This window comes from Drosophila gunungcola (assembly GCF_025200985.1).
Source record: "Drosophila gunungcola strain Sukarami chromosome 3L unlocalized genomic scaffold, Dgunungcola_SK_2 000031F, whole genome shotgun sequence".
Lineage (NCBI taxonomy): Eukaryota > Metazoa > Arthropoda > Insecta > Diptera > Drosophilidae > Drosophila > Drosophila gunungcola.
The window spans coordinates 385,936-413,671 of NW_026453183.1; the positions used below are offsets into that span (position 1 = coordinate 385,936).

The 27,736-nt window shown below is 31.3% G+C and overlaps 1 protein-coding gene and 1 long non-coding RNA gene across 2 annotated transcripts in view; one reads left to right on the top strand and one right to left on the bottom strand.

Moving 5' to 3' along the window:
* The window catches only part of LOC128260242 (uncharacterized), a 133,561-nt gene that overhangs the window by 84,463 nt on the left and 21,362 nt on the right, over nucleotides 1-27,736 (bottom strand). Inside the window, 6 exon segments of the mRNA XM_052993066.1 lie at nucleotides 1,057-1,133; nucleotides 1,363-1,503; nucleotides 1,506-1,520; nucleotides 2,279-2,449; nucleotides 7,746-7,894; nucleotides 7,948-8,119. Of these exon segments, the coding sequence (XP_052849026.1) occupies nucleotides 1,057-1,133; nucleotides 1,363-1,503; nucleotides 1,506-1,520; nucleotides 2,279-2,449; nucleotides 7,746-7,894; nucleotides 7,948-8,119 (725 nt within the window).
* On the top strand, nucleotides 23,528-24,143 carry LOC128260251 (uncharacterized). The gene is made up of 3 exons (XR_008268120.1): nucleotides 23,528-23,591; nucleotides 23,667-23,907; nucleotides 24,008-24,143. It is a non-coding gene; the product is annotated as an uncharacterized LOC128260251 (long non-coding RNA).

The following is a 27,736-nucleotide window of genomic DNA, read 5'->3' on the forward strand; positions in this document are numbered from 1 at the left end:
CATGCCAACCGAACTTATCCCGGCCGACATTTTGACTAAAGGTCTTAGCCCTAAAAAAAACAAAGTCTGCATCAGTTCGTTTGAAATTAATCTAATCTAAACTTGTTACTTTGAGAGGGCATGTTGAATCTACAAGTATATAATGTACAAAGCATGATATGATCTGTTCCTTTTGTTCTTTACATCATAGAGAGCCAGAAACCATATGTTAAGTAATACAACGCCATGTTTATCTCCCCACTTTTTTAGCCGAAAGAGGTAAAGGGCAACGCACTTCATTCTTTTTTCAGTTAGTTACTCTTAGGCACGCAAGATGTAAATCGGTTGCGTACCATATATACCCGTGTTTTTTAGTAATCGCTGCAACATATTTGTTTTGTTTATGTTAGAATTAGAAGCGATAATTTAAACAGCAGTCTGTATTATTCACAACTTAATGGTTATCCTTTTTACATTACGTTTTTACTGTAAATATACCCGTAACTCGAAGAGTAAAAGGGTGTATTGTATTCGTTGAAAAGTATGTAACAGGTAGAAGGAAGCGTTACCGACACTATAATGTATATTTATTCTTGTTTAGGATCAATATCCGAGTCGATCTAGCCAGGTCCGTCTGCAAGAACGTCATAATCTGGGACACAACAAAAGCTAGAGATTTGGGATTTGGCATGCAGATTCTAGTTTTTCCTACGCACCGCAAGTTTATTTCAAAACGGAGCCACACCACTCTAATGCCTACAAATTGCGAAACACTTAACACGCTCTGAGACATGGTCATATGTATCGATAGAAACAAATTTTCAAAATCGAGCTATTATTTCAGAAGTTATTATGTCCCTTAGAGTTAATAATAATATTAAGTCTTGAAATACAGTTAAAATACACCATAATATGTGAACAAATTTATAAACCAATAAATTTAAAAGTTTTCTCAGAAAATTGTTTGCAAAATTTGCTTTTTTTTATAACACCCCATATTAGTATTGCTTTTTTCTAAGAAATGCACTTAAAAGAAAACTACGACTTAACGCTAGCACATCAATAATCGTTACTTACATCACATGTTAAAACCACTTTGCTGCCTTGTACTGTATGATGTTCCACTCCATTAATTTCAATACCTGTCGGTCGTACTGTTGAATGATAAAAGAAAAATAATAATTTGGTTTACAAATACAATTACTTACTCCTTAAAAAACATTTTAGTTCCTACCAAACTAAGAATGTTAGTTTTTTTGTCTTCCTAACAAGCACACTTATACATTTTTTGTTAAGGTATTTTTGGTAATACATAATTAGTAAGTAACTGATTCATCTTTGATTATGACAACACAAAAAATCTAAGTTGTTTTATTAAAATACCTTGTAAGTCCACGCTAAATTTTGTAACAGTTGTGTTCGGTAAGGCTGCAGAGGTCACTCGACATTCAATGTCCTGAGCAAGGTCGTCTCGGGATAATGACCAATCCAATTCAAGTGTTGACGTATAAAGACCATCGTTTAATCGTGAGTAGGGGAATCTGTAGAGAGTGTAAACAAAATTTTTATATCTTATCAAGATTTGTGACAAAAAGGTTTACTTTACTTCTATTTAGACTAGGTGTAGCAACAAGTACAATTACTGCATTGCTCCCTTGTACGCAGATCAAGTTTAAAAACGATATAATCAGGACAAAATTGTTAAAAACTTACTTTTTGTTTGTATACCTTTATTAAGGTTTTTTTTTAATGCTTTGAGCCTATCCTTAGAGCTTGATCAAAATATGTTGACTCTATCCTATAATTGCCATATATCTGTCATACTGACCGTGCCGATTATAATATGTAATTGTTTATTCAGCAACATTCTGCTCAGTTATAAAAGATAACAACAATTTGTGTCAACTATAATTATGTATATAAATAAATTATATATATATATTATTATTTTGATGTTGATAGGAACGCAATGACTTTACATGAGTTCGACTCATTGGAACACTCAAAAATAATAAGAGCTAAAGTTCATTGTAAATTTCGCATAGAACTCGGAACGGAAGTAGTGCTAACGGAATCGGCAATATCATTTTCGGTGCTTTGAATTGTTGATTATTTTTTAAATGCATATGACTGACTATATGCGGTTTTACAACGTTAAAAACTTGTTTCATATTTTATTTTTAATTTTTAAACTGTTCAAGCTTAAAAATTTTGCAGATGTCATAAAAATCGTATATTAAAAATTACTAATCGATTTTAAGTTTTAATAACAAAATAACATGGTAGTTATAATACTCACAAGTTGTTAGTCGCTTGGTTCCGCGGAACCACCCCACCTCTGGTTGAGGGCGGGTGTTCTTCACGGTACATGTTGCTTTGAGTGATTGACGTTCCTGCATGGGTCCCACTATGCTGCCGTTCTTGATTCGATCGCCTTTAGCATCCAAAATAACAACCTCAGTGGGTGGCACTGAATACGTGTGTGTTTGAAATCCGACATTTAAAAATGGATGTCGTGTTGTGTTGTTTTTGTGTAAGAGCCGTTTCATTTTCATAGGGTAAAAGTTTTAATAAAAAATATAATATATGGTATTATAAGAATTATAAAATAATAATAAAATTGTCCATAATTAAATCATGAAGATAGCTCCTATCAATCAGAATTTATTCGATTTGGCCCGCTTGGCGCACTTTTATATATTTCAAACAATTTATTTGTTAATTTATTTGTCATATATAACGTCATTAAGTAGGGATGGGGGAGCGAGGTTGGTGGGGTCAGTTAAAAAATTCAACGGACTCATACAAACTTGTGTTTTAACAGCTCAGGGTTCCGCGGTATAGCCAATAACTCAAAAATCCGATGCTTGACGACATTTTTAATTATGTTACCTACATAAATTGAGTTACTTATATTTTTTTCTGACAATCACTCTTTATACACCAGCGCATTATAAAAGAGTCCCCGGCTAACCATTATCAGCCCTGATTCAGTTTTAACTTCCGAAAGATTCACACGGATTCCAATTTCTCAGACCGTTTCTAGTTTTCACTACCGAAAAATCATCGAGGAAACGAATTTCCCTCTATTAATTCTTTGCTTACTTCCGGAATAATCTCCCGTAAACTTTCCGCCAGACAATAAAATATATTTAGTGAAATGCATTTTAATTTCTCTTGGAATCTACATTCCGTTGGAGTATTACGAATTTTTGTCAGAAAAAAAATTAGTTAATTCCAATTATCTCAAACATCAGAATTTCATGTTCTCAGCTATACCACGGAACCCTTAGCTGATGGATCATAAGTTTGTATGGGAATTTTACTTTGGAGCAACCGATTATTATGGAAAAGTATAACTGGTTCGTGGAAATTTCAATTATGAGGGGGGACAGAAATGGGGAAAATCGTGGTGACTTAATATATGGAAAGTTCCTAAGTAAAATAAAATAAACAAGCAACAATAAAACGAAGATTACAAAGAAAAAATACTTTATAAAATTAATTTAACTATTTCTTTTTTGTTTTTATTATTATTATTGAATGCTTAAAACTAAACACACCCAATGCAACTAAATTTATTAATGACATTTTTTTACCAATATTTTCTACGTTTATATTATGTAGATATTTTAATTATAGCAGAAAGGCAAATACAGTTTTTTAATTGGTTTTTAATTCGAGTCCATACGAAGTTTAGGATTTATAAATTTGTAAATGAACATAAGACACAATATAAATGACGAAAATAATTTGGTGCCCAGAAAAGAGGTTTTTGTTATTTTGGTAGGTATTTATTAGTTTGGAGCAATTTTTTAAAAATTCAGTTAATAATATGTTGTTATCGGTTAAACGTATTATTATGAGCGGTTTCCATGTCGATGTTGACGGTCGGTTTTAATAGTTTACGAGTTTTTTTTAGTAAAATTAATTTAGATAATTGTTTTTATGAGTTTTGACGCGTGTAAAAATGAAAGAAAGAGAAAGAGAGTGGTTAAAGGTAAAGGTTTGGTCTCAGCGATACAGTGAATAAAAAAATTGTTATGATTTCAAACAGGCAGCTAATACAAAAGAAGGGAACATTAATCCTTGGACGAGTACTTAACAACTTACAAAACCAAGCCTACACTCATAAGAAAATGTACCCTAAATAAACTTTGTGTTTTCTAAGTATGTATAATACAAGAACAGATTTCTAGTTTCCATCGACATTTTTTAAATTTAATTACATATTATTATACAACTTTTAAAGAATGTAAGTAAACATTTTAAAAGAAATTTTATGAAAAATAAGCGGCTGACTGTGCATCTTCGGAGGCACCTTAAAAAAGTTTGTTTGCGATGAACATCATAACTCGTGACCGGGTTATCAGAAAAAAAATGTATATACATTTTAAAGCTAATGGGTTTTTCGAAGAGCTTTTGAGTTTTTTCCTATTTCTTTGAGCACGTTGAAGTAAACAAAGCGGTTTGTAACTCCGTTTGTTTTACTCGGATTGACTTGAAATTTGTACAGATTATTCTCGACATATTATTGATTCAGAAAAAAACACAAAAAAAATTTATTGGAGGGGTATGGGAGCCTGTCACTGCGAGCGTTGCTGAAAGCGTACAGCATTCTGCACATCACACTGAAGAAATAATAAAAATTGTTGTTTATTTATATTATATATATATCTATTGGGCTGTTTACAGGTTATGGCTCTCAGTGCAGCTCGGGTAGAGCAAATGGTGTACTCTAAATGCTCGCACTTACGTAAATCGCATGGTCTGAGAAAAAAAGGCTTCAATGCAATAGTTTAACAAAGTATGGTTATTATTATAGTCAATTTTAATTAAGAGACCAAAATAATAATATAAAAAAATGAAATAGATGTAACTGATTAATTGATTAACTTATTAATGTTCTTGTAGAAGCGGACTGACATATAGACGGAAAATCCGCCAGTAAAATGATTCTATACGGATTTTTATGTCTGCGGTTAAACTTCCGAAAAGCGCCCACGCCCGATCAGTTTCAAATTTTCAGGATCCATGTATTGTGGGGTCCGATTTCTTGGAAAACAACGGTAAAAAACATTTTTTTTTTTTGTTATTTTATCAATAACACATTTTATGTTTTGTGACTTTTTTGCGTTAAGCTGATAGTTTATGAGAAACGCTGACATCTTTTGCCTTCAAACGGTCATTTTAAAATGAGCAAACAAATTATTGGACCGGGGTACCATCACAAAACTCGTATCGATATTTTTAAAACTATCGCTTCATTGCACATTTCTAAGGTTTTCGCATATTTAAAGTTTGCCACTTGGTAAAATTTTAATTTTCTCAGAAATAGAATCATTTTAAAATGACTGTTAAAAAGCAACATACTTTGGTCGATATCTCGTTAAATATTAGCTGTACTGAAAAATATCACTAAACAAAAAATGCGTATTTCAATTAAACCTTGAACTTCTGTTTGGATGTGTCATATTTTACAAAAAATTTAAAAAAAAACAGAAATAACGGATTTTACCTTTATTTTCCAAGAAATCGGTCGCAGACTTAGACCTATTATTTGTAATCAGGTCCCTCAGATACATGGATCCTGAAAATTTGAAAATGATCCGGCGTTGGGGATTTTCGGAAGAACAGCCTTTAACATATACTTTACATTAGTAATTTTAGCAATCAGTAGTTTTCTGAATTATAGTCGGATTTGTTGGTGCCACCACTACAACAGCTGGTATCTACAGTGGTGCTCATAGAATTAAGCCACTTCCACTACCATAAACTGTTTACTTAATAACTTTTTTGAACATACTTTTCGGCCTGAAGTTTTTACATTTTGCAAAAATGTTTTACTGATCACAGTAAAAAATGACAAGAAGGAATTCGGGAGTACCCAAAAAATTGACTAAATGTCAAAAAAAATATTGCGCTCTGCTCATATACTTATGTCACCTTGAGCTAAAATAGTCAAACTTGTGATTTTTCCGCTAAGTTGTGCTAGTTATTATCTAAAATAAAATATTGAATACTAAACACGTTTTCCTAAACAATTTGACCGCTATGGATAAAAATAAATATACAAATCCGTCCGAAAGAAAGCTAATATGGGAATATTACGAAAAAACACATATAGTCTACGAGTTTGTAAGACTTTACATTTTTCGCGTGGCAAAGTCAGAAATGCCATTGCATTTTATAAGAAACATGGAACCTGGGTAAATGTTCTTTAAAGGACAGTAGACGGAGGTCAAATGGTGGCAGATTATGGCGAGAATGTGTCAGCTCAGACTATAAGAAGACGGCTAAATGAATTTGGATTACATGGACTCATTGCCCAAAGCAACCATTGCTGTCTATTAAAAATGTTAAAAACCGCCTTCAATTCGCCAGAGAGCATATTCAAAAAGGTCCCAATTTTCGGAACATGATTGTTTGGAGTGACGAATCCAAGTTTAATGTCTTTGGGAGTGATGGTAAACCAAATGTACGACATCCGTTAAACATGACCATGAAGACCGTTAAACATGATGGCGCTTCGATTATGAACTGGGGCTGTTTCACCGAATCGGTCGTAGGTGCCCTACTGAAGATAGAAGGCACATTATGAACGGCAAAATGTACAGGGACATCCTTATAAACATTAATCTGGAGAATATGCCGATAATTTGCCACTTGCCTGGATATTTCAACAGGACAACGACCCGAAAAACACCAGCAAGATAGTCAAGTTGTGGCTTAACCAAGAGGCAATCAATGTTGTGCAATGGCCACCGCAGAGCCCCGACTTGAACCCTTTAAAGAACTTGTGGGGAATTCTTAAACAAGACGTTGGCCAAAAAAAACCAACAGTTAAAAACGATTTGTGGAGAATTTTGCAAGAAGAGTGGAAGAAAAGCACACCTCAACAGTGCGCACGTCTTCTGGATTCAATGCCAAAGCGTTGCTCCGCTGTTCTTGGTTATTCTTCTATTAGAACACTGATATATAGAACTAATGTGACACAAAAAATTTGAGCTGTAATATAAATAAACACTTTTCATAATTTTCGTATAAATTCTTCGTTGATGTCTTGTGGCTTAAGTCTATGAGCACCACTGTATATGTTAGAATGGCGCAATTTTTGATTTCTTTCGAATATAAAATCTATTTTGAATAAAAATTACTGAAAACAGAAGCACATGCAGCTTGTCCTGGTCGCAGTACCACAAAGCAGGAAAAAGCTCCCACATTTACGGGATCCTTTCTATTTTTTAGACACTGCAATGGTCTCCGTTGCAAGCCCCTCAAGCAACACAATCAGCTCCAAAAAAACGAAATATCAATAAAAACAAATCCGAATTCTTAATTTATTCTATTTATCGCTGACTTACAAAGCAAATTTTAAAAATTCTGTCACACTACGTTTTATGTAACTTCATATTCTAATTTTGCCCTTCTCGTATTTTTTGGAAATGTACAGTCCCCTGAAAGTTAAAAATTTTAGCAAGTTGCCAGAAATACTCCAAATATTCATCAAAAATACCATAATATAAATGTATTTTTATAGAGCGATGGTGAGCCCAAGCCTTCGATGTTTGCCAATTTGTACAACCATCAATAATATAGATAGTGCAATCGATTATTTTAACAGCCCTATTACTACGTATACAAAACTAAACCTACGTGTAAAAATTAATTCTGATTTTACTTTTTTTCTACTTATGTATTAAGCCGATGATTGTCATAATTAATAATATTATTGAAATTATATAATTATTAATATGCTTATTTACCTAGGACTCTCAACCCGATTCGATATCCATTGAAGTTATCACACGTTTCTTCTGGTATAAAAAATGTTGTATCACATAGATAAATATCTTCATCATCTATTTTCAAGTCCTTAATAACTAGCCTGTACGGATTTTGCTCAACAGTCACTCTATGAAAGAAAAAATTTTAATTTGCAATTAATTGGATTTAATCTTTTCTTACCTTTCTTCAAATTCTTTATTAACACTTGTCACATTATTGTCTCCTAATAGCATTGCAGCAATGCGATCATCGCCCTTAAACCAGTTTAGTGAGTGCAGCTTTCCGCACTTGTCCTCATTAACGGGACATGGTAGGACAACTGATTGGCTTTCTTGTTCACTAATAGTGGTATCTGAAAATACAAAATCAATATCTTTACATGAGAACGCATTAATTGTTATACCCTTTCAAAGGGTATTATAATTTCAGTCAGAAGTTTGCCACGCAGTAAAGGAGACATTTCTGTTTTTTTTTTTAATATTCTTAATATAAAGTAAATGTTAAATATTTCATGCATAAGGTTTAAATTTGTTAGACTGTACTTTCAAAAAGCCCCAACGCCCAAACATTTTCAAATTTAAAGGTCCTGATTACGAATAAATAAGTCAAAGTTTGCGACAAGACCGATTTTTTTTAAATAACGATATGATCCGTTATTTCTGGTTTACGGCAGTTTCTTGCAAAATGTGACCTTCATAAGAAATCTTATATAAACAAAAGTTCAAGGTCTAATTAACATACACATTTTTTGTTTAGTGATTTTTTTCGGCAAAGATTATATTTAACGAGATGTTGACCAAAATATTTTGCTATTAACCCGTCAATTAAAAATGACGGCCTGATCTCGCAACATCAACTAGAAAGGGATGAGCAAACTATCCTAACGTTCATCGATACATTATCGCGTTTGTGGAGGCTATCGAAATATTATCGGAAAGAATGTTATCGATGTGCAACAAAAAAAATATGCAGGCAAAAAAAAAATTTGCCTGCGGCGGTTTTATTTCCATCGTACAAATCTTCCCAATAATTTCTCCCATTCTGCAAAAAAAACATAACAAACAGAAAATAATACCAAAAACTAAACACATTTTCTACTGAATATAAATAATATATAACAAAATAAACAATAATAAAACCATAAGCAATTAAAACCAAAATTAAAATTTCTCCAACTTTTGTTCAAAGATTGATAAAGTTAATTTTTTAGGATTTTTCGAAACAAAAGAAACTGTCGCAGACTTTAACCTATTATTTCGTAAACAGGACACCAAACAATCCTGAAAAATTTAGACTGATCGGACGTCGGGTCTTTTCGAAAGCTTATCCTATAAAATCCCGCGACTGTAGGTCATATCAAAACAATCATAAATATACAAAATAAATGAAAACAAAATATTACCTCGCTGTTTCTTAAAATATTTTTAATATTTTTTTATAGTAGTAATTTAATTATTAATAAATTGCGGTTTAAGCTTAAAATCGGGCGACTTTATCATATAGCTCCCATAAAAAAAAGGGGAAAAGTATATTATGGTGAGTTATTGCAGAATGACGGCCTTTATTTTATTAAAATCGGACAACAATGTCATATAGCTGCCATAATTGCTCCCAAAACAAAAAACTTCACATAAAAAAAAACGGCACAAAAATTTCGGTGGCATTTTTTTTTTGTCTATGGACAGTGGTACTATGGCTACCGAAGACAAAATACTAAAAATACTACTCAAGACATAATTTATTGAGCTATCGACTGTTATCGATATGCAACCGCCAGTCTGTGCTTTGTGTTAATTCAAAAATGGATATAAAAAGTCAAAAGTGCACTACATCTTTTGAAACAGATGGCATTTTATTAATCTTATGCTTTTAAAGTGATGGCGCAGTTAGACAACACCGCGGTCAGAGAGGATTGGGATGTCCTATTCCATACTTTGGACAAAACTGGCAAGATAATAGATAAGTGCACAATTAAATAAATAACAATATTAGTGTCCACAACCTTGAGAACTTATGTTGTAGCAGCAGCAGCAGCAGTCTTTATTGGTTTGAATAGTCAAATATACATATGGACAGTTAAATATTTTGTTTTAGTTTAACCAGTGTGAACGTGAATCGATAACACGTTTCCATTCCAAAAACAATATAATAACCACACTATAAAGTTTGAATTTAACGTTAAAAAGGATGTGTGACCGTGATTTACAACAAAAAATCTCAAGTAGTATCCATTTGGTTGTCTCTGAGCTTCAATGAATTCATCAACGAATGAGGCGAACAATGTAATGTCATACCCGTATAACGAACGATAAAGTTCGGTTTTGACTTTTTAAATTATTTTCTGGATTTAAACCAAAGCAGAGACTCGCGGTCTCGATAGCTCAATTAATATTTTCTTAAGCAGTATTTTAAGTATTTTGTTTTTGGTAGCCTGAGTACCGCGGTTACGGGTATGTCATTATATTGGTCGTTTTCAGCAGCACAACATCATCACAAGCGTTTAGCAGAACAAACTTGATCACTGATTACTGATCCATCAGTGATCATGTTGTTCTGCTGAATACGCCCATTGTTCGCATCATTCATTGACGGGTTCATTGAAAGTTAAAGTTAAATTCAAAAAATTTTTTTTTTGTTTATTATATTGTGTTTATCCCGCCAATTTTAAAGTTTAAGAAGTTACGCCACCTTGGAAACCCGGAATCGATGACCAAATTAATTTTTTTTTTTTGCAAAGAAAGTATACACCTTCAGTGTATACGTTTTAATTAATTAATTAATAATTAGCAATAAGATGCTGTAGTTCTTTTTTATATTTACTTCTTAACCGGTTGTACCCTTTTATTGCCACATCATTTGTTTTAATACCTGGTTTAGGTTAAGAATATGTGAGCCAGAAAGGGTTTTTAACCGAGATAACGCAAGGTATGTTTGTCCATTTGGAAACACACTGTCACCAATATCAACAACTATAGAGGTAATTATTAGCCATTGGCTTTTAGGAATGGTTATTGTTATTAAGTTATTGGAAATTGTTTACGTACAATCAAGATATTTTGATTTAGCTGAATTATTGATTCAGTACACTCAATTTCATATTCTTATTCTTCAAACTGAACAGACCATTTTACAAACGATTTTACAGTGCGGGCGTTAATGATATTGACTTTTTCATGTAGTTTTTTAATAATTCCACTTGCTAGACATCTAAATTTTGAAGTAACATTAAGAAAGGCTCAATTTCTTTTTCTTCTATAATATCCGCTTAAATGGCTGTATCAACCAAATTTCATTTTTTTAAGATTTTCTTAAAATTTATTATCAATTTTTTATTATCAACTTTAAGAAATATTTTTTCTGAGGAAACAACACCATTCCAACGTTTAACTTTGTACATTGTTCCCTTGTTATAAATAAGAATATTGCTTGTTCCGTAAGACTTGTTTCAATTGTATTCCCATCAAATTTAATTTGATAATGATAATCTTTCTCATCTAAAAAGCCTAATCTTCCCTGAGCTAGTGTGTTAAAAAACTCTTGATCTAATTGTTCTCTGCTATTTTGGGTTAGTTCACCATAGGAAAAAAATGAAAGTAAGCTGTTGTGCAAGTGTATTATTCAATTTCCATTCAAAATTATCTGTCATTTATTTAATAAATAGCTGTCGGTATGTTTAAAGAAATGTTGTTGTTTTAACATTTTTAAAAAATCAGTTTTTTTTTAAAGATCTTTATTATACCCCTTTATTATACCCCTTATAATTTCAGTCAGAAGTTTGCAACCCAGTGAAGGCGACTTCTCCGGCCCTTTAAAGTATATATATTCTTGATCAGCAGCACTACCAGAGTCGATCTAGCCATGTTTGCCCGTCCGTTCGTTTAAACACACAGTTCTAAAAGCTCTCTGCATCAATCTTTACCAAATGTTGTCTTCTTGTTGCAGGTAGTATATATGTCGGAACGAGCCGGATCGGACGGCTATAGCACATAGCCAGTTCTGCCAACTTATAATCAGGAAAATAAGCTGTCTTTGACTGGATATGAAGCAAACTTCGACAGGCCGAAGTTCATATACCTTTGCAGCTATTTCAAAAATTAAATATTTTTGAAAACATTAAAATTATGATTTACTTGAGTACATGTTTAAAAACATTGAAGCTATGATGATTTGCAGCTTTATTACTCGATATTTCCAATGGCAGCTATATGATTTCGTTTTCCGATTTTAATTGAATAAAAAGCATAATTCTGAACTGTAAAATCATTAATAAGTCAAAAAGATTTTTCAAAATAGAGTACAAAATAGAAAAATTAAATTTTTTCAAATTATTTTTGTTTTGATATATTTTTATTGTGCCCATGGGAACTTTATGTTATAGTCGTCCGATTTTGAAGAAATTTAAACCGTAATTCTGAAATATTTAACTATTACTATAAGTCGAAGAACAAAAAAAAAAAATAAAAAACAGCAAACTTATAATTGTTCATATGGGAGCTATATGCTTTAGACGTCCGATCCGCCTCGCTCCGACTTATGTACTACCTGCAATAGAAAGACAACTTTTGGAAAAGTTTCATGCAGACTAGTTTGCGTAGAAACGGACGGACATGGGTAGATCGAATCTCCTAGTGATGGTGATCAAGAATATATATACTTTATAGGGTCGGAAACGTCTCCTTCACCGCGTTGCAAACTTCTGACTGAAATTATAATAATCTCTGCAAGGGTATAAAGAGCTGAACATTTTAAGAAAAAATTGAAAAAGAACACTGGAAAATTAAAGAAAAGGACAAAAACAAACTAGAAAAGGCCACAAAATCCCTTTTTTTATACGATATTTTTTATTTGTTACAAAATCTTCATGATATGCTCCAAGTCTTCTGCATTTTCTTCGCAGGTAATTGTATATGTGTATATATAAATCACAAGAAAGGAAGCAAACTTCGGAAAGCCGAAGTTTATATACCCTTGCAGCTATTGCAAGAATTAAATATTTTTTAAAACATTAAAAGTATGATTTACTTGCGTATATGTCTAAAAACATTGGAGCTATGTTGATTTGCAGCTCAATTATTAGATAGTTATTTTATATATTTTTATTATTTCTATGGGAGCTATATGATAGAGTCGTCCGATGTTGATGAAATTTAAACCGTAACTCTGAAATATTTAACCATTACTATATGTCGAAGAACTAAAAAAAAAATTAAAAAAACAAAAAAGTTATCATTTCATTCTTATTTATTTTTTCGATTGTTCCTATGGGAGCTATATGATATGTGTGCATGTGTCTATTGTGAAACTGCTTCTTTTTCATAATTTGAAAAAAAGACTAAAAAAGCCAAACCTATGCTTAAAAAATCCCATACATTAATATAAATAGGTATCCTATATATATCAGTATAGTCATTTGGGCCCATTGCTATTTACTTGGTTCATAAATGATCTTCCTTCTGTCATAACATGTGCTCGAGTATTTATGTACATATTCTGATGATGTTTAATTACGGACCACTGAACCGTATATATTCGGTCAACGATTCGACTATCACATAAAGTCTACTGTTAACAAGGCTATGAGTGTTCTTGAATTTATTATGCGATGGTCAAAAGAATTTGACAGTCCTTGTACAACTAAATTATTATTTACTTCCCTTGTCCGTCCTAGTTTAGAATATTGCAGTTCCGTTTGGTGTCCCCAATATCAAGTACACATTGATCTTATTGAGTCGGTACAAAAAAAATTTCTACTTTTTGCCCTTCGTGGTTTGAACTGGGATCAAAACGTAATGTTACCTTCTTACTATAGTTAATTACTATTGCTTAATTTTGTAAATCGTAGTTTATACCAATTCTATGGAGTCAATATCACCATATTGACTTCATAGAATCGAATATCACCATATAGACTTCATAGAATTGGTAACTTAACTTTTAATGTGCCTTTCTTGTATCCATATAGCTTCTGAATATGATCTTTAAATTAACTTTCATAAGCTCATATTTTCGGTAGACACATTCGGCCTTTGTTATCAGAAACAACGGCCAAAAAAAAAAAACAAAAGTAAAGCCTACTGTAAGACTACAAGCAGAAGAAGTTTCTCACAGGCAACGTTGGTCCCGAAAGGGTTTAAAAAGCTCTAAAAATCACAAAATGATAGTTTTAAAGACTTGAAATGGGTTGAATTTTTATACGCTGAATAGCTCTCAAAAGCGATTTTTAGACAAAAGTGTGTTGTATATTGTCAATATCACGATATTGACTTCATAGAATCGAATATCACCATATAGACTTCATAGAATTGGTACCTTAACTTTTAATGTGCCTTTCTTGTATCCATATAGCTTCTGAATATGATCTTTAAATTAACTTTCATAAGCTCATATTTTCGGTAGACACATTCGGCCTTTGTTATCAGAAACAACGGCCAAAAAAAAAACAAAAGTAAAGCCTACTGTAAGACTACAAGCAAAAGAAGTTTCTCACAGGCAACGTTGGTCCCGAAAGGGTTTAAAAAGCTCTAAAAATCACAAAATGATAGTTTTAAAGACTTGAAATGGGTTGAATTTTTATACGCTGAATAGCTCTCAAAAGCGATTTTTAGAGAAAAGTGTGTTGTATATTACAAGTTTTGTATTCTTAAAAGCTTTAAGGACTCGAAAATACAAAGAAATCGTGCCTTGCGTTTTTGAAAAAGTCGCTAAAAAAGTCTCTAATTTTGGCTATCATATATTGAGGAAACGTAAGTAGCTTTTAAAATTACCTTTTAGCCATATATAGCAAGTATAAGCTTTAGTTGTTTGAAAGTTTTCTTTCTTTTCTGAGTTGCAATATTGCGGCTGCATATACAGTCAACACAGTAGTAGTCTCCTTGCGACCCCTTACCGCTTACCCCTCATCGTCACTCCTGCTTGTGCTGCTGTTATACTTCGGCAAGCTACCCTATATATATACCCTATATACCCTAGCAGCTTTTGCAAAAATGAAATATGGGTTTATGTTTAAAAAAATAAAAGACATGTTTATTTCCAGCTTAATTATTCAATGTGATATCTTTATCCGGTTTAAATAAAATTAAATGCGTAATTCTGAACTATCAAATTATTAATAAATCATAAAGAATTATTTAAAAAAATTAAAAATAGAAAAGTTACATTTTTTTAATTTTTTCCATCCGACTTTGATAAAAATTAAATCTAAAGTGGCGCCATCTGTCGGACAGCATGGTCAACAAAAAGCTAAGAAAATGCAGCATCCCCACCCCCGTTAACAGTTCTGTTGTTCTCTCTCGGCTGCGGCCGATGAGAAGCTGAGCAGAGATAGAGGGGCGTCAGAGATCTAATTACTTTTAAATTAATTGCTCGATTTTGAAAACTTTTGTGTCTACTATATTTTTTAAGCTTTTTTTATGATTTTTATTGCTTGTTTTCATCTTTAAATTTCTTTTTTCTTTATTTTTTATTTAATTGTTTTTTTCAATTTTTTTTATTTGCTTGTATCTTAAATGTTTTTTTTTATATATATGTTTATTTTTATTCTAAATGTTTTTTTTTGTTAAAAATTAGCATTCCTTAGCACAAAAAGGAAAAATAATAATAACTCGAAGTATTAAATTCAAAAAAGAAAGCAAAGAACTCAAACGAAAAAAAACTAAATAACTCGAAATATTAATTAAAAAAAACACAAAAAAAGGTCAAATTTTGTTTATATGTTGAAAACAAGAACATCTCTTAATAATATTATGAACTTCGGTTTATGTTTAAAATCCTTATAAAAACTCACGCCCTGTGACACTAACCACTTGCATTCTATGTGGACAATGTTGCTCTTTGTCAACATGATTCTTAGATCGAGTTGACGAAAAATTAAATTAATTTTGTTCAAATCACTGTGTTCGGCAGTACATGTGGTACGATGCGCACAAGAAACGTGTGTATCGGTCCAACACAGATGTTTTTCAATTCTGCGGCTATATAAACATAGTAGTTTTATTGACTACACAGTAGCCGTATTGAGTAATACACCAATCAAAAGGTAAAGGTAAGGCTAATAAAAAAAGGGAGTGCATGCCAAGACGTAAGGAAAATTGTTTGGTTCGAGAAAAAGAGCTTTGAAAGGGCTTGTGGGCCCGGTTTGGTAAAATACTTTAACTTTGCTTTGTTGAATGGATCCGATGCTCCCGTTACAAAGTTATTCCAAAATTTTTTTTTTGTATATCTCAAAATGAATATTTTAGGGTGTCTGTTTATCAGTTTCCAAATTTTTTAAGGACTTGTGTAAATAATTGTTCTTATGTTGGCCAGGTCGTTAAAAAAAAGTTTGTTTGACGACTAAACTAGTAGAGCTACAGTTAAGTGCTTTATATCGTTAAAAAAAAGGTATTGTCAAAAGGTTATCAAGTTTTAGAACTAATTTATGTTTTAATTTTTTTTTTTTTACATTTTTTTTTTAAATTATTTAAAAAACGGTTTTAACCATTTGTTTTTTTATTTTTTACGTATTTGCGATTTAGGAACTGGTGGACTTTTTAAATGTGCCTGATTTCATTGGCGCACTAGCATGTCAAATTATTATCAAAAAGGATTAAAAAAAAAAATAATTATATGGTAAAGATTTCGATGAAATGTAAACCGTAATTCTGAAATATTTAAACATTACTAAATGTCGAAGAACTAAAAAAATATTAAAAAACAGCAAAGTTATAATTTTTTTAAATTAATTTTTCCGATTGTTCCTATGGGAGTTAAATTTTTAAATTATTTAAAAAACGGTTTTAACCATTTGTTTTTTTTATTTTTTACGTATTTGCGATTCAGGAACTTGTGGTATATATCACGCAGTTTTGAAAGAACCTTTTTGAAAAGTTTTTAAGCAACAAAAACGACAAATTTTTCCATTTCAGAGCAGTTAACGCTGCCTGGCGAGAATTTCCTCCTAACTTTTCCTCGGTAATTTGGGGGTATTACGCGACGTTCGTATATTTATTGGCACTTGTAAATTGTAGCTGCCTAAACCAAACTTATCTAGCGCTCTCCAGAGCAGAGCGGAGACTTGGGAGGAGAGTTGGAGCGTGAGAGCGTAGTGAACAGTATGCATTGCCAATTTGGTTAGGATAATGTTCAGCCACTGAAAACATAGTACGAAATATCAATAAAACAAATCCTAATTTTATTTTTTAGCTGGTTAATAGCCTGATTCAATTGCCGGATTAGTGGACTTTTTAAATGTACCTGATTTCATTGGCGCATTAGCATGTCAAATTATTAATAAGTCAAAAAGGAATTAAAAAAAATAATTATATTGTAAAGTTGTCCGATTTCGATGAAATGTAAACCGTAATTCTGAAATATTTAAACATTACTAAATGTCGAAGAACTAAAAAAATATTAAAAAACAGCAAAGTTATAATTTTTTAAATTAATTTTTCCGATTGTTCCTATGGGAGTTATATGCTGTAGTCGTCCGAACCGGCTCGTTCCGACTTATGTACTACCTGCAATAGAAAGACAACTTTTGGGAAAATTTCATGCAGATAGAAACGGACGGACAGACGGGCATGGCTAGATCGTCTCTCCTTGTGATGCTGATAAATAATATATATATGTATACTTTATAGGGTCGGAAATGTCTCCTTCACTGCGTTGCAAACTTCTGACTTAAAAATTTAATACTCTCTGCAAGGGTATAAAGTCCTGTTTAAAAGCCAAAATAGATCAGAAAAGGACGCACTTATACTTCAGTGTATTATGTGGAGCCAAATTTACTTGATACAAGTATTTATGTTTTTATAATTTCTAAGTAAACTAAAGAAATTTTTGTTGTTTTTGGTTGTTGTAGTTATAAGATAAGTGAAGCAAACGTAACGTTATTTCTTAATTTTGATTTCTGTAAATTGAATAAAGAAGAATTTTTCGTGCAAAGTTGAAATCAACTGGTGTATCATGATTTCTGTAATAATTTTTTAAAGTGCTGGTTTTTTGGTTTTTGCAATAGGAAAGTCATACAGGGTTGACTCATGGTCTTGTTTTTAAGGTTTTTTTATTGTAGGTTTTGAAGCTTTGCAGTAATATGACTGTAATTTCATACAAAATCTTCTGATATCAAGCAAATACACCTCTTGACGAGGTACTAATAAAGTAATGATCGCACGTTCAACTCCAAAAACTTTTGATATCAAATTTGGTGTCAATTATTATTTACTTTAACAAAAAATTAACCTTTAGTTATTTAATTAGTTTCTTATTCGGCACAAAGCTGCACAATGAAATCATTCATGCTGCTTAACAATTCCAAAGCAGTGTACTGGTTACGAATCTAATTAAATAAAAAATAATAATAATCGTAACAAATTCTGGTATCCGAAGTTTTTGGAGTCGAAGGTGCCATCGTCACTTTATTAATAGCTCGTCACGTTGTGTTTTGTTTTGATCATCTTAGCTAGAGTGTTACATGGTTTTATTTAACTAATTAATTTCATGAAGTAAAAATATATTTTATGGCTTGCACCAATCCGAATATAATGCAAATTTCTTTACGCCCCTCCTAAAGTGAAAATTTCTCTTTCCCATGCAACCAACCATGGTATTTTAAGGCCAGTGGCTTAACAAAGGTGGGAAAATGTTGTTTTCTGCAAAAAGAATTCCCAGATGCAGTTCCCATGAACGTGGAGAAAACAAGCCAAAGGAAACTTGAAACAATAACAAGTGTTGGACATATAACAAAACGGAACGCAGAAGTCGAGTACCTGGGCTATTAGATACCCGTTACATAATTACTTCGAAAAGATTAGTTCGATTTTTAATTTTTTTTTTTACGTTGAAAGATATTGATCTAATAACTAAATACCAAACAAAATTTCTGTCTCAAAAGTATTTCGCGATTTTTAGGCGTTACGGTGAACGAACTCGCGCTACCTATGCATCACAAGCACTCACACATGATTAGTCCCAACTCTTTTATGGTTATTAAGACCTCGACACTCGTACGGACAGACAGACGATCATATCTAAAAAAAGACGAGAAGCAAACTTCAGAAAGCCGCAGTTTATTTACCCTTGCAACCATTGCAAAATTAAATAATCTTGAAAACATATTAATTTCGATTTATGCCTATATGTTTAAAAACAATGAATGTAAGATGCTCAATTATTCGATAGTTCCTATGAAAGATGTGTGATATCGTTTTCCGATTTTAAAAAATCTAAAGGAGTAACTCTGAGTATTTAACCATTACTATATCAAAAATAAAAGTAAAACAGAAATGTTACCACTTAAAAAAATTGTTTTTTGTAATTTTGGGAGCTATTTGATATAGTCGTCCAATTTTGATCAATTTTGACGGATATGGCTAAATCGACTCTCCTAGTTTTATATAACACATCCTAATGAACAAGCTAATAACTTTAAGCTCCGTTGGCTAAATTTAATGAAATTTTTACACAAAAATCTATTGGTGTTATTTAAATGTAAAATTTTTATATGTTTTTCATTTTATAATGCTGTCTAGGTGTTTGCCTATTCTAAAAATTACCGCAAATGTTGTGCATAAAATTAAAATTCGCCTTTTTAAAGAAAATAGTTGTGCTTCTTTTGGTCACTAACAAGTTGAAAGGTGCATGGACGAGTGTTTAAGGCTTACATCAATTGCGCTTATGGTCCCGGGTTCAATTCTAAATTGAAGCATGTGTTTTTCAAAAAAGTATCTCGTAAGTACAAATGCTTTCATTTAATAATTATGAAACAAAAAAAAAAACAATTTATAGCACTACAGGATAACTCAAAATACCGGAGGGGGAGGGATAACAATTTTTTATAATTAAATTTATATATATATCAGGAATTAAAATCGATTCAAATATCAGTTTCGGTTACCGGCTACAACGAATGTTCGATTAAGGTTTCGGTAAAAATTGTTTATTTCGGTTGCGGTAACGGTTACCGGTGTTGTACCGGCTTAAATAATTTTTCTGATTTTTTAGCCTAGTACCACTAACAATATAACAAGATATTGGTACAATTAAAATATAAAATTATTATATTTAAAGTATTATTTAAGCAAAAAATGGAGATTTTTATATTTGTTCCATTTACCTTTACAAAAAAAAACTTCTAATATACTTTTTATATGCAGGTATTCAGGCATCAACCGCTTGCAAAACATCGACAAGAACTGATTTAGTTTTAAGTTTTTTCAACCACTGAAGAGCAGTCGGTGTTTTAAGTGACACGACTGCGATATGCCCTGTTCCCATCTCAGTGGACTGATTTCTATTAATTAAAATACATTGTACATATATGTAAAACATTTTACTGATTTGAATTTGTAAACAAAAATAAAATGTATGCTGAAATATTATAAAATAAATAACTTATAATTTTCATATTTTTATTATAACCCAAAAGTAAATACGCCCATATTCATAGGGTACCAAGTTTGAAAAGTAGCAAAAGACAAAATATTCTTGATGCGCCGAAATGAAAAAAACGCACACATGGTCCCGTGTATGAGAATGCATGACGCATACATACAAAGACAAATTCAAGCGGAAGGCAACCTTCTTCAAAATGCGCCTCTGAACGACTGAACTTGTGCAATGAGTGCGCGAGCATAAAATTAACAAGAAAGGAAGCAAACTTCGGCAAGCCGAAGTTTATATACCCTTACAGCTATTGCAAGAATTAAATATTTTTGAAAACATTAAAATTATGATTTACTTGCGTATATGTCTAAAAACATTAAAGCAATGATGATAGTTATTTTATATAATTTTATTATTTCTATTGGAGCTATATGATATAGTCGTCTGATTCTGATGAAATTTTAACCGTAATTCTGAAATATTTATCCATTACTATATCTCGAAGAACTAAAAAAAAATTAATAAAAACAGAAAAGATATAATTTTTTTTCATTTATTTTTATGATTGTTCCTATGGGAGCTATATGCTATAGTCGTCCGATTAAAAACACCAAAGTTATAATTTTTTTTTATTTACTTTTATGATTGTTCCTATGGGAGCTATATGCTATGCTTTCATCCGATTTTGATGAAATTTAAACCGTAATTCTGAAATATTTATCCATTACTATATCTCGAAGAACTAAAAAAAAATTAAAAAACAGAAAAGCTATAATTTTTTTTCATTTATTTTTATGATTGTTCCTATGGGAGCTATATGCTATAGTCGTCCGATTTTGATGAAATTTAAACCGTAATTCTGAAATATTTAACCATTACTATATCTCGAAGAACTAAAAATAAATTAAAAAACAGAAAAGTTATAATTTTTTTTCATTTATTTTTCCGATTGTTCCTATGGGAGCTATATGCTATAGTCCGATCCGGCTCGCTCCGACTTATATACTACCTGCAATAGAAAGACAACTTTTGGGAAAGTTTCATGCAGATAGCTTAAAAACTGAGAGACTAGTTTGCATATAAACGGACGGACAGACGGACGGACAGACAGACAGACGGACGGACAGACGGACATGGCTAGATCGACTCTACTAGTGATGCTGATCAAGAATATATATACTTTATAGGGTCGGAAACGACTCCTTCATTGCGTTGCAAACTTCTGACTGAAATTGTAACCTCTGCAAGGGTATAAAAATAAGAATGCCTGCTGCTAAGAGCCCGTGGGGCCTCCCGCAATCAAATTTTTGTGTCCAAATTAGTTGTATATAATGACCAGTCTATATTCTGTATGGTTTTGACGTTTTCAGCTGAGTTAAATATGTGCTCAAAAATAGAACGTAACTTTTAACTACAAAATGTTCCTAATGTTCTTGAATCAAGTTTAATTGGTTCAAAAATGTTCACAAAATAAAAACGCGATTCTTAAACGGCGGACTTACACAAAAAAATTGGATTTTTTCAACTCATGGATTCTTGGTAAAGGCAGGTGGTGGAATTGCCCTAGTGGCGAAATAGCCCCACTCTCAAGGCTTACAAAAAAAACACCAATTCAATATCAGGTTAAACCCCTTTTTTTACTAATTCAATACCAACATGTTCTCAAACTAAACCACTTTACTTACTAATTCAATACTAAAATGTTCTTTAAATAAAAATTTTCGTGCTTACACTTTTCATCAAGGCCACACACTCAGTCCAGCGCTTCTCAACTTTTCAATGCCTTTTTTTGTAGAGTGATGAATTTTACCTCTCAAAAAATTTCTCAGTATCGGTAATCACATCCTTATTCGACTGATATTTCTTGCTTTGGAGGTACTTTTTGAACCAGGGAGCCAGATCTTGTCATCCATGGTTACGTAACGGCGGAAGCTTCGATGCGTTGTTGCTTCTGTTCCGCTGTGAGCAATCTCGGCACCCACTTTGAGCAGAGCTTTCTCATATCCAAATGTTATTGTAAAATTGTTAACACACTGCCTTCTGATATCTTTGATGAACAGCTATCTTTTTAATTCCAGTTTACGATCGGCCAACAACATTTTTCTGATTTTTACGACATTTTTTGCTGGACTGCGTTCAGCGTCTTTGGTGCCCACACGACCACAATTAAACCAAAGACTATAACGCTAAGATTAGTAACGCTTCTTTCATGCATGCTTTGCAAGCGAAAAAGAATGTCAGAAGCTATAAAGAAGCATTTATTATGCATTCTAAAGAGATTTTGAGAAATCATCCCTTCCACTACAATGCATAAAAAAGCCTTCTTTTGCAATGTAAAAAAAAAACTGAAACCCGAACGATGCCGATCGTCCGATATTTTTGAGATCGTGTTTTTCACCGAAAACCTCGCTTTCGAAAGAACGCAAAAAGAAGTCTTGTTTCGGAATGGACAAAAAAATGAGAAACAAATTTAATCTATTTTTCTTAATGAACAGCAGCGGCGTAAATATATTAACTTTTTATCTTTAAAAACAATATCTGAACGCTTTGTTATGTTTGGGGTATATGACTTGTTAAACTTTTCCTAAAATTAATTCTGTAAAAAAAATTAATATTTAATTTTATTAATAATAATATTTAATATATTTTATATTGTATTAGAAAATTATTAATTTGAATCAGTTTTTTATATATTTTAATTTTAGGTAATAATATATACACGATTACATTATTTTTTTTCAAAGCGTGATTTTGTTTTAAATTATTATTTTACATTGCCGGCGCTATAGTTTCCTCCGCCACTGTATTCACAAGGAGTAACCGAACAAAACGGTACTCTAAAAAGCAAACGACAAGAAAAAAAGGGAAAATGCAAGAATGCGCGCGGTCTTTTTCGTTTCTTTTGCATTTCTCGCCACTTGCATTTTGATTTTCATTTGAAATAGCTGGTGCCTCTGTGATTTGTGAAATAATTATATTCTTTGCGGTTTTAATTTTCAAGTAAGTATAGTGTTGATATAAACAAATTAAATAGGAGTTCCAATACTGTTAATAAAATAACATGAACCAAACACTGGATTAATTAAAACAATAAGTGATGTGTATCTGTGCCAAAAAAATATTAAATTTATAAACACTTATTAACAGTCTTAAAAACAGTGTACGGTCAAAACAAATGTAAACATATTGTTCCTAAAACTGTGTGTGGCTGTTAATCAAACAAATAAAAATAATTATATTTTTGATGCGTTTTAAATATTATTTTCGTTTAATTCCAGAAAAACTATTTCAAAACAAAAGGTAATTTATATATATTTCATAAATTTAAGTTTTTTTTTTTGTGAACTCGTTTCGTTTATTTGTGTGCTCTCTTTTTTCTCTCTTCCTTTTACTTCTACCTAGGGTGGACTTACATCTAAATACGAGTAGTGTATTTTAAGAACACAAATTAAGTGAACAAAAATGTAAGAAAAATAAACATAAATTTAAATAATTAGACATTACATAATTAAAATATTTAATAATTTAATTGAAAAAAGATATTTTACAAAATAAACACATATGATACCTATGAATCTCCTTGAAAAATTATTAGAATGGTACCATAATAATAATGTTACTAGAGATCAACTTGATGCACTTTTAAAAATGTTTGAATTCGGAAAATCAAGATCTTCAGTAGGATATTAAGTCCAAGTTTGATAATGGAGCTTAATTATGACGGTACTAGGGACAGGGAAGGTTTTGCGCCCTACATTCATTTAAATGAAACATTATTCGGTAAGTGTTTTACAAACTTACAATCGTATTTTAATAAAATTACATATTTCCTTCTCATCATTATATTTTATATTATATTTTCTCATTATTATATTTTCAGAGTCACAAAGAAGAGACGGTTACCGCTTCACAGACCATATTAAAGACCTTCGACTGGCCTTTACTAGGGCCAAAAATAAAACTTATAAGGCTAAAAGTATGGCCAAAAAGATGAGAGAGGACGAAAACGGCCAGGAGTAATACAATAGTTTTAAGCATGTTTATATTAAAAAAAAATTAAATAAATAAAAATTGGAATTGAAAAAAGAACGGTTCCCAATAGCTTTTTTGGGAACGATAATATTTGCATTCTTGGGTAAGACTATTAGAAGGCATGTTTTGGAATCATTCTAAATGTGTTATTGTGGAAGGAATCAATATTAATTCTGTAGATGTGTTACACAATGCTTGCTTTGGAAGCTATCCAGGAAGGTTGCCGAGGAACGTTTCTAAGTTCATTCTAACAGTGCGCTGTAGAATGCTTCCTTCGTAAAGTACAAATGGAAGGGAAACCCGAGCGTTTCCGAAGTTGAAACTACCTTCCAATGGAACGCATTAAGACTCGTTCTTAGATCGGTTCTAAAAAAAGGCTTGCTTTTTGTCCCGTCTCGAACAAAAAGGAAAGGGAGCTTTCAGGGATCTGGAATGCGTTTTTCGCATGCAAAGGAAGCGTAAAAGAACGCATCCTGGAAGCGTGTTTTTTCCGACTGGCGCAGATCAAAAAATGTCTCTATTCAGCTGAATTTTTGTGAAGCCAAACACAAAACAAACTTCATACGTATATGCGCTTTACACATATCGTTATATTTTTAGAAATTCTTGAAGATGGCCTGGAATTTTTCATCAAACGTAAAATTGCTTTTGGATAACAATTTTTGTCAATTCGATTTAAGAATCATGTTCACAAAGAGGAACAAAACTGAATGCAATAATTCAATTTGTATCTTTTATTTTTTTTTACTTTTTTAGATGATTTTTTTAATTATGTTTAATAATATACATTTAACTTTTAAATATTTCTTTCGCATACAGTATTATAGGTGCACGGGTTTTTGGCAAACTGACTTTAGTAAATAATGCTATTTATGTAGCTTAAGTTAAAGTTTATTAAAATAATAAATTTTGCATTACCTTTTTATTATATTTTCTTTGTTTGCTTTTTTGTGATAGTTTTTATAAGAGATGTTCTTGTTTTTAATATTTAAGCGAAATTTGACTATTTTTTTTTTTTAGTGCTTTGAGTTATTATTATTTTTCTTTTTGGTGCTAGGGAATGCTAATTTGTAACCCAAAAAATTTAATAGTAACTATAAATAAAAAAAAACATTAAAATAAAGAAACTTAAAAACAAAATCAAACAAACAAAAATCATAAAAATAAAAGCATACAAAACAATGCATACAACCAGATAAAATGTATAAAACCAAATAAAAATTCACAAAGGCAAACAAAATTAAAAAAAAAAACAAACAAAAATCCACGCTGAAAACAACCATTCAGTTGTATGAGCGTTACGCATCTTAGTGTATTATAGAGTCCTTATTTAAACTCATTTTACCATTCTTTGATGGTTGGCAATCCTGATCATAAAGATTTCAGTAATGTTTCTCAAGCCAAACTTTCGCTTCTGCCGTATTTTTTCCACCAAATAACAGTGTTTAATTCGGTCATGGAATCCTTTTCTTCCATATCGAAGAAAACCTTTAAGGCTGTTTCACATTAGCGTTTTTAATTTAGAAACACGTGGTCACAGAGTTGTGAAATTTTTACACAGAGCTGATAACCGATAAATTCGATAAGAAATATCTATTTTTTTCACTACCGCCTCTAAATGTCAGGCCGGAGACTTATTATGCAAGGTGATATTAACTAGGGTTGTCGGAAGTTTATTAAATATCGTATCGATGATAAATGCTTTCTTAAAAATTATTATTTTGATATTTGAAAATATCGTCAAAAATATTAATTTATCGACTATTTTTGATATTTTTTTAATGTTACGCAAAATTTTAATAAAGGATACCTGTTGCTGAACATTTGTGTCCCTTATAAGCCTAAAAATACGCAAGTGGTCATAGTATTATGGAATTCGTTGGTAAAAACTCGTGTTATTAAATAAAAAAACAACATAATATTTATTAAAAATAATGAAACTTAACGATTTCTTTTAATATATAGCCCTTGAGATTCCACAACTTTTTATAAAAAAATACTTGGGATATGGGAATGTTATTAACCAACAAGTCGGCAAAATTTCTCAGTTCAGAGAAGCTAACGCTGCCTTGGCAGGAATTTTCCCCTAAAAGTATGCAAAGCCAATTAGGTGCGGAGAATTTTATAAAAAAAAAGTTATTCAAGTTAAAAGAAGATTGTAATCACTAAATATTTTTAACATAATTACTTTTTGAAATAAAATTTAAAGTTTTTCCACCAAATAACAGTGCTTAATTCGGTCATGGAATCCTTTTTTTCCATATCGAAGAAAACCTTTAAGGCTGTTTCACATTAGCGTTTTTAATTTAGAAACACGTGGTCAGAGAGTTGTGAAATTTTTACACAGAGCTGATAACCGATAAATTCGATAAGAAATATCTATTTTTTTCACTACCGCCTCTAAATGTCAGGCCGGAGACTTATTATGCGAGGTGATATTAACTAGGGTTGTCGGAAGTTTATTAAATATCGTATCGATGATAAATGCTTTCTTAAAAATTATTATTTTGATATTTGAAAATATCGTCAAAAATATTAATTTATCGACTATTTTTGATATTTTTTTAATGTTACGCAAAATTTTAATAAAGGATACCTGTTGCTGAACATTTGTGTCCCTTATAAGCCTAAAAATACGCAAGTGGTCATAGTATTATGGAATTCGTTGGTAAAAACTCGTGTTATTAAATAAAAAAACAATATCATATTTATTAAAAATAATGAAACTTAACGATTTCTTTTAATATATAGCCCTTGAGATTCCACAACTTTTTATAAAAAATACTTGGGATATGGGAATGTTATTAACCAACAAGTCGGCAAAATTTCTCAGTTCAGAGAAGCTAATGCTGCCTTGGCAGGAATTTTCCCCTAAAAGTATGCAAAGCCAATTAGGTGCGGAGAATTTTATAAAAAAAAAGTTATTCAAGTTAAAAGAAGATTATAATCACTAAATATTTTTAACATAATTACTTTTTGAAATAAAATTTAAAGTTTTTGTTATCTTAAGCGAAATTATTTTATGTCAAAAACTATGCAAAAAAGTGAACAAGATATGCAAATATCTTAAAAACGACAACTTACTCGTTAAAAACACAGGAACACAAAATGAAACTTTTTAAATTCCGACGAACCAATTGTACTTTTCCATAATAATTGGGTCTTCTGAGTTAAAGTCCCATACAAACTTATGTTCCATCAGCTAAAGTAAGTGTATTATAGATTCTTTGTCCTTACTTTGTCAACCAATTGCAAAATAAAATAATGGAAAATTTATTGGATGTGGCTACACCCAAAATAAGAATTGTCATAGAAACTGAACTACTGAATTTTAAACTATTGGGTATAAAAAATTTCTTAATAATATGAGTATTAATTTAATAAGTTTGAAAGTATTAAAATAAAACGTTCGAGGATATCAATTCTCAACTCACGAGTATAACATTTAAACTCAATCGGAGTATTTATACCGATTCTCCCAGTTTACTTTTCAAACTCTTTTAAATAAATTACATACCATGTAAAGGGTATGTAGCTTACATATTAATGTAGCTTACATATTAAAACTTCGGCTTGC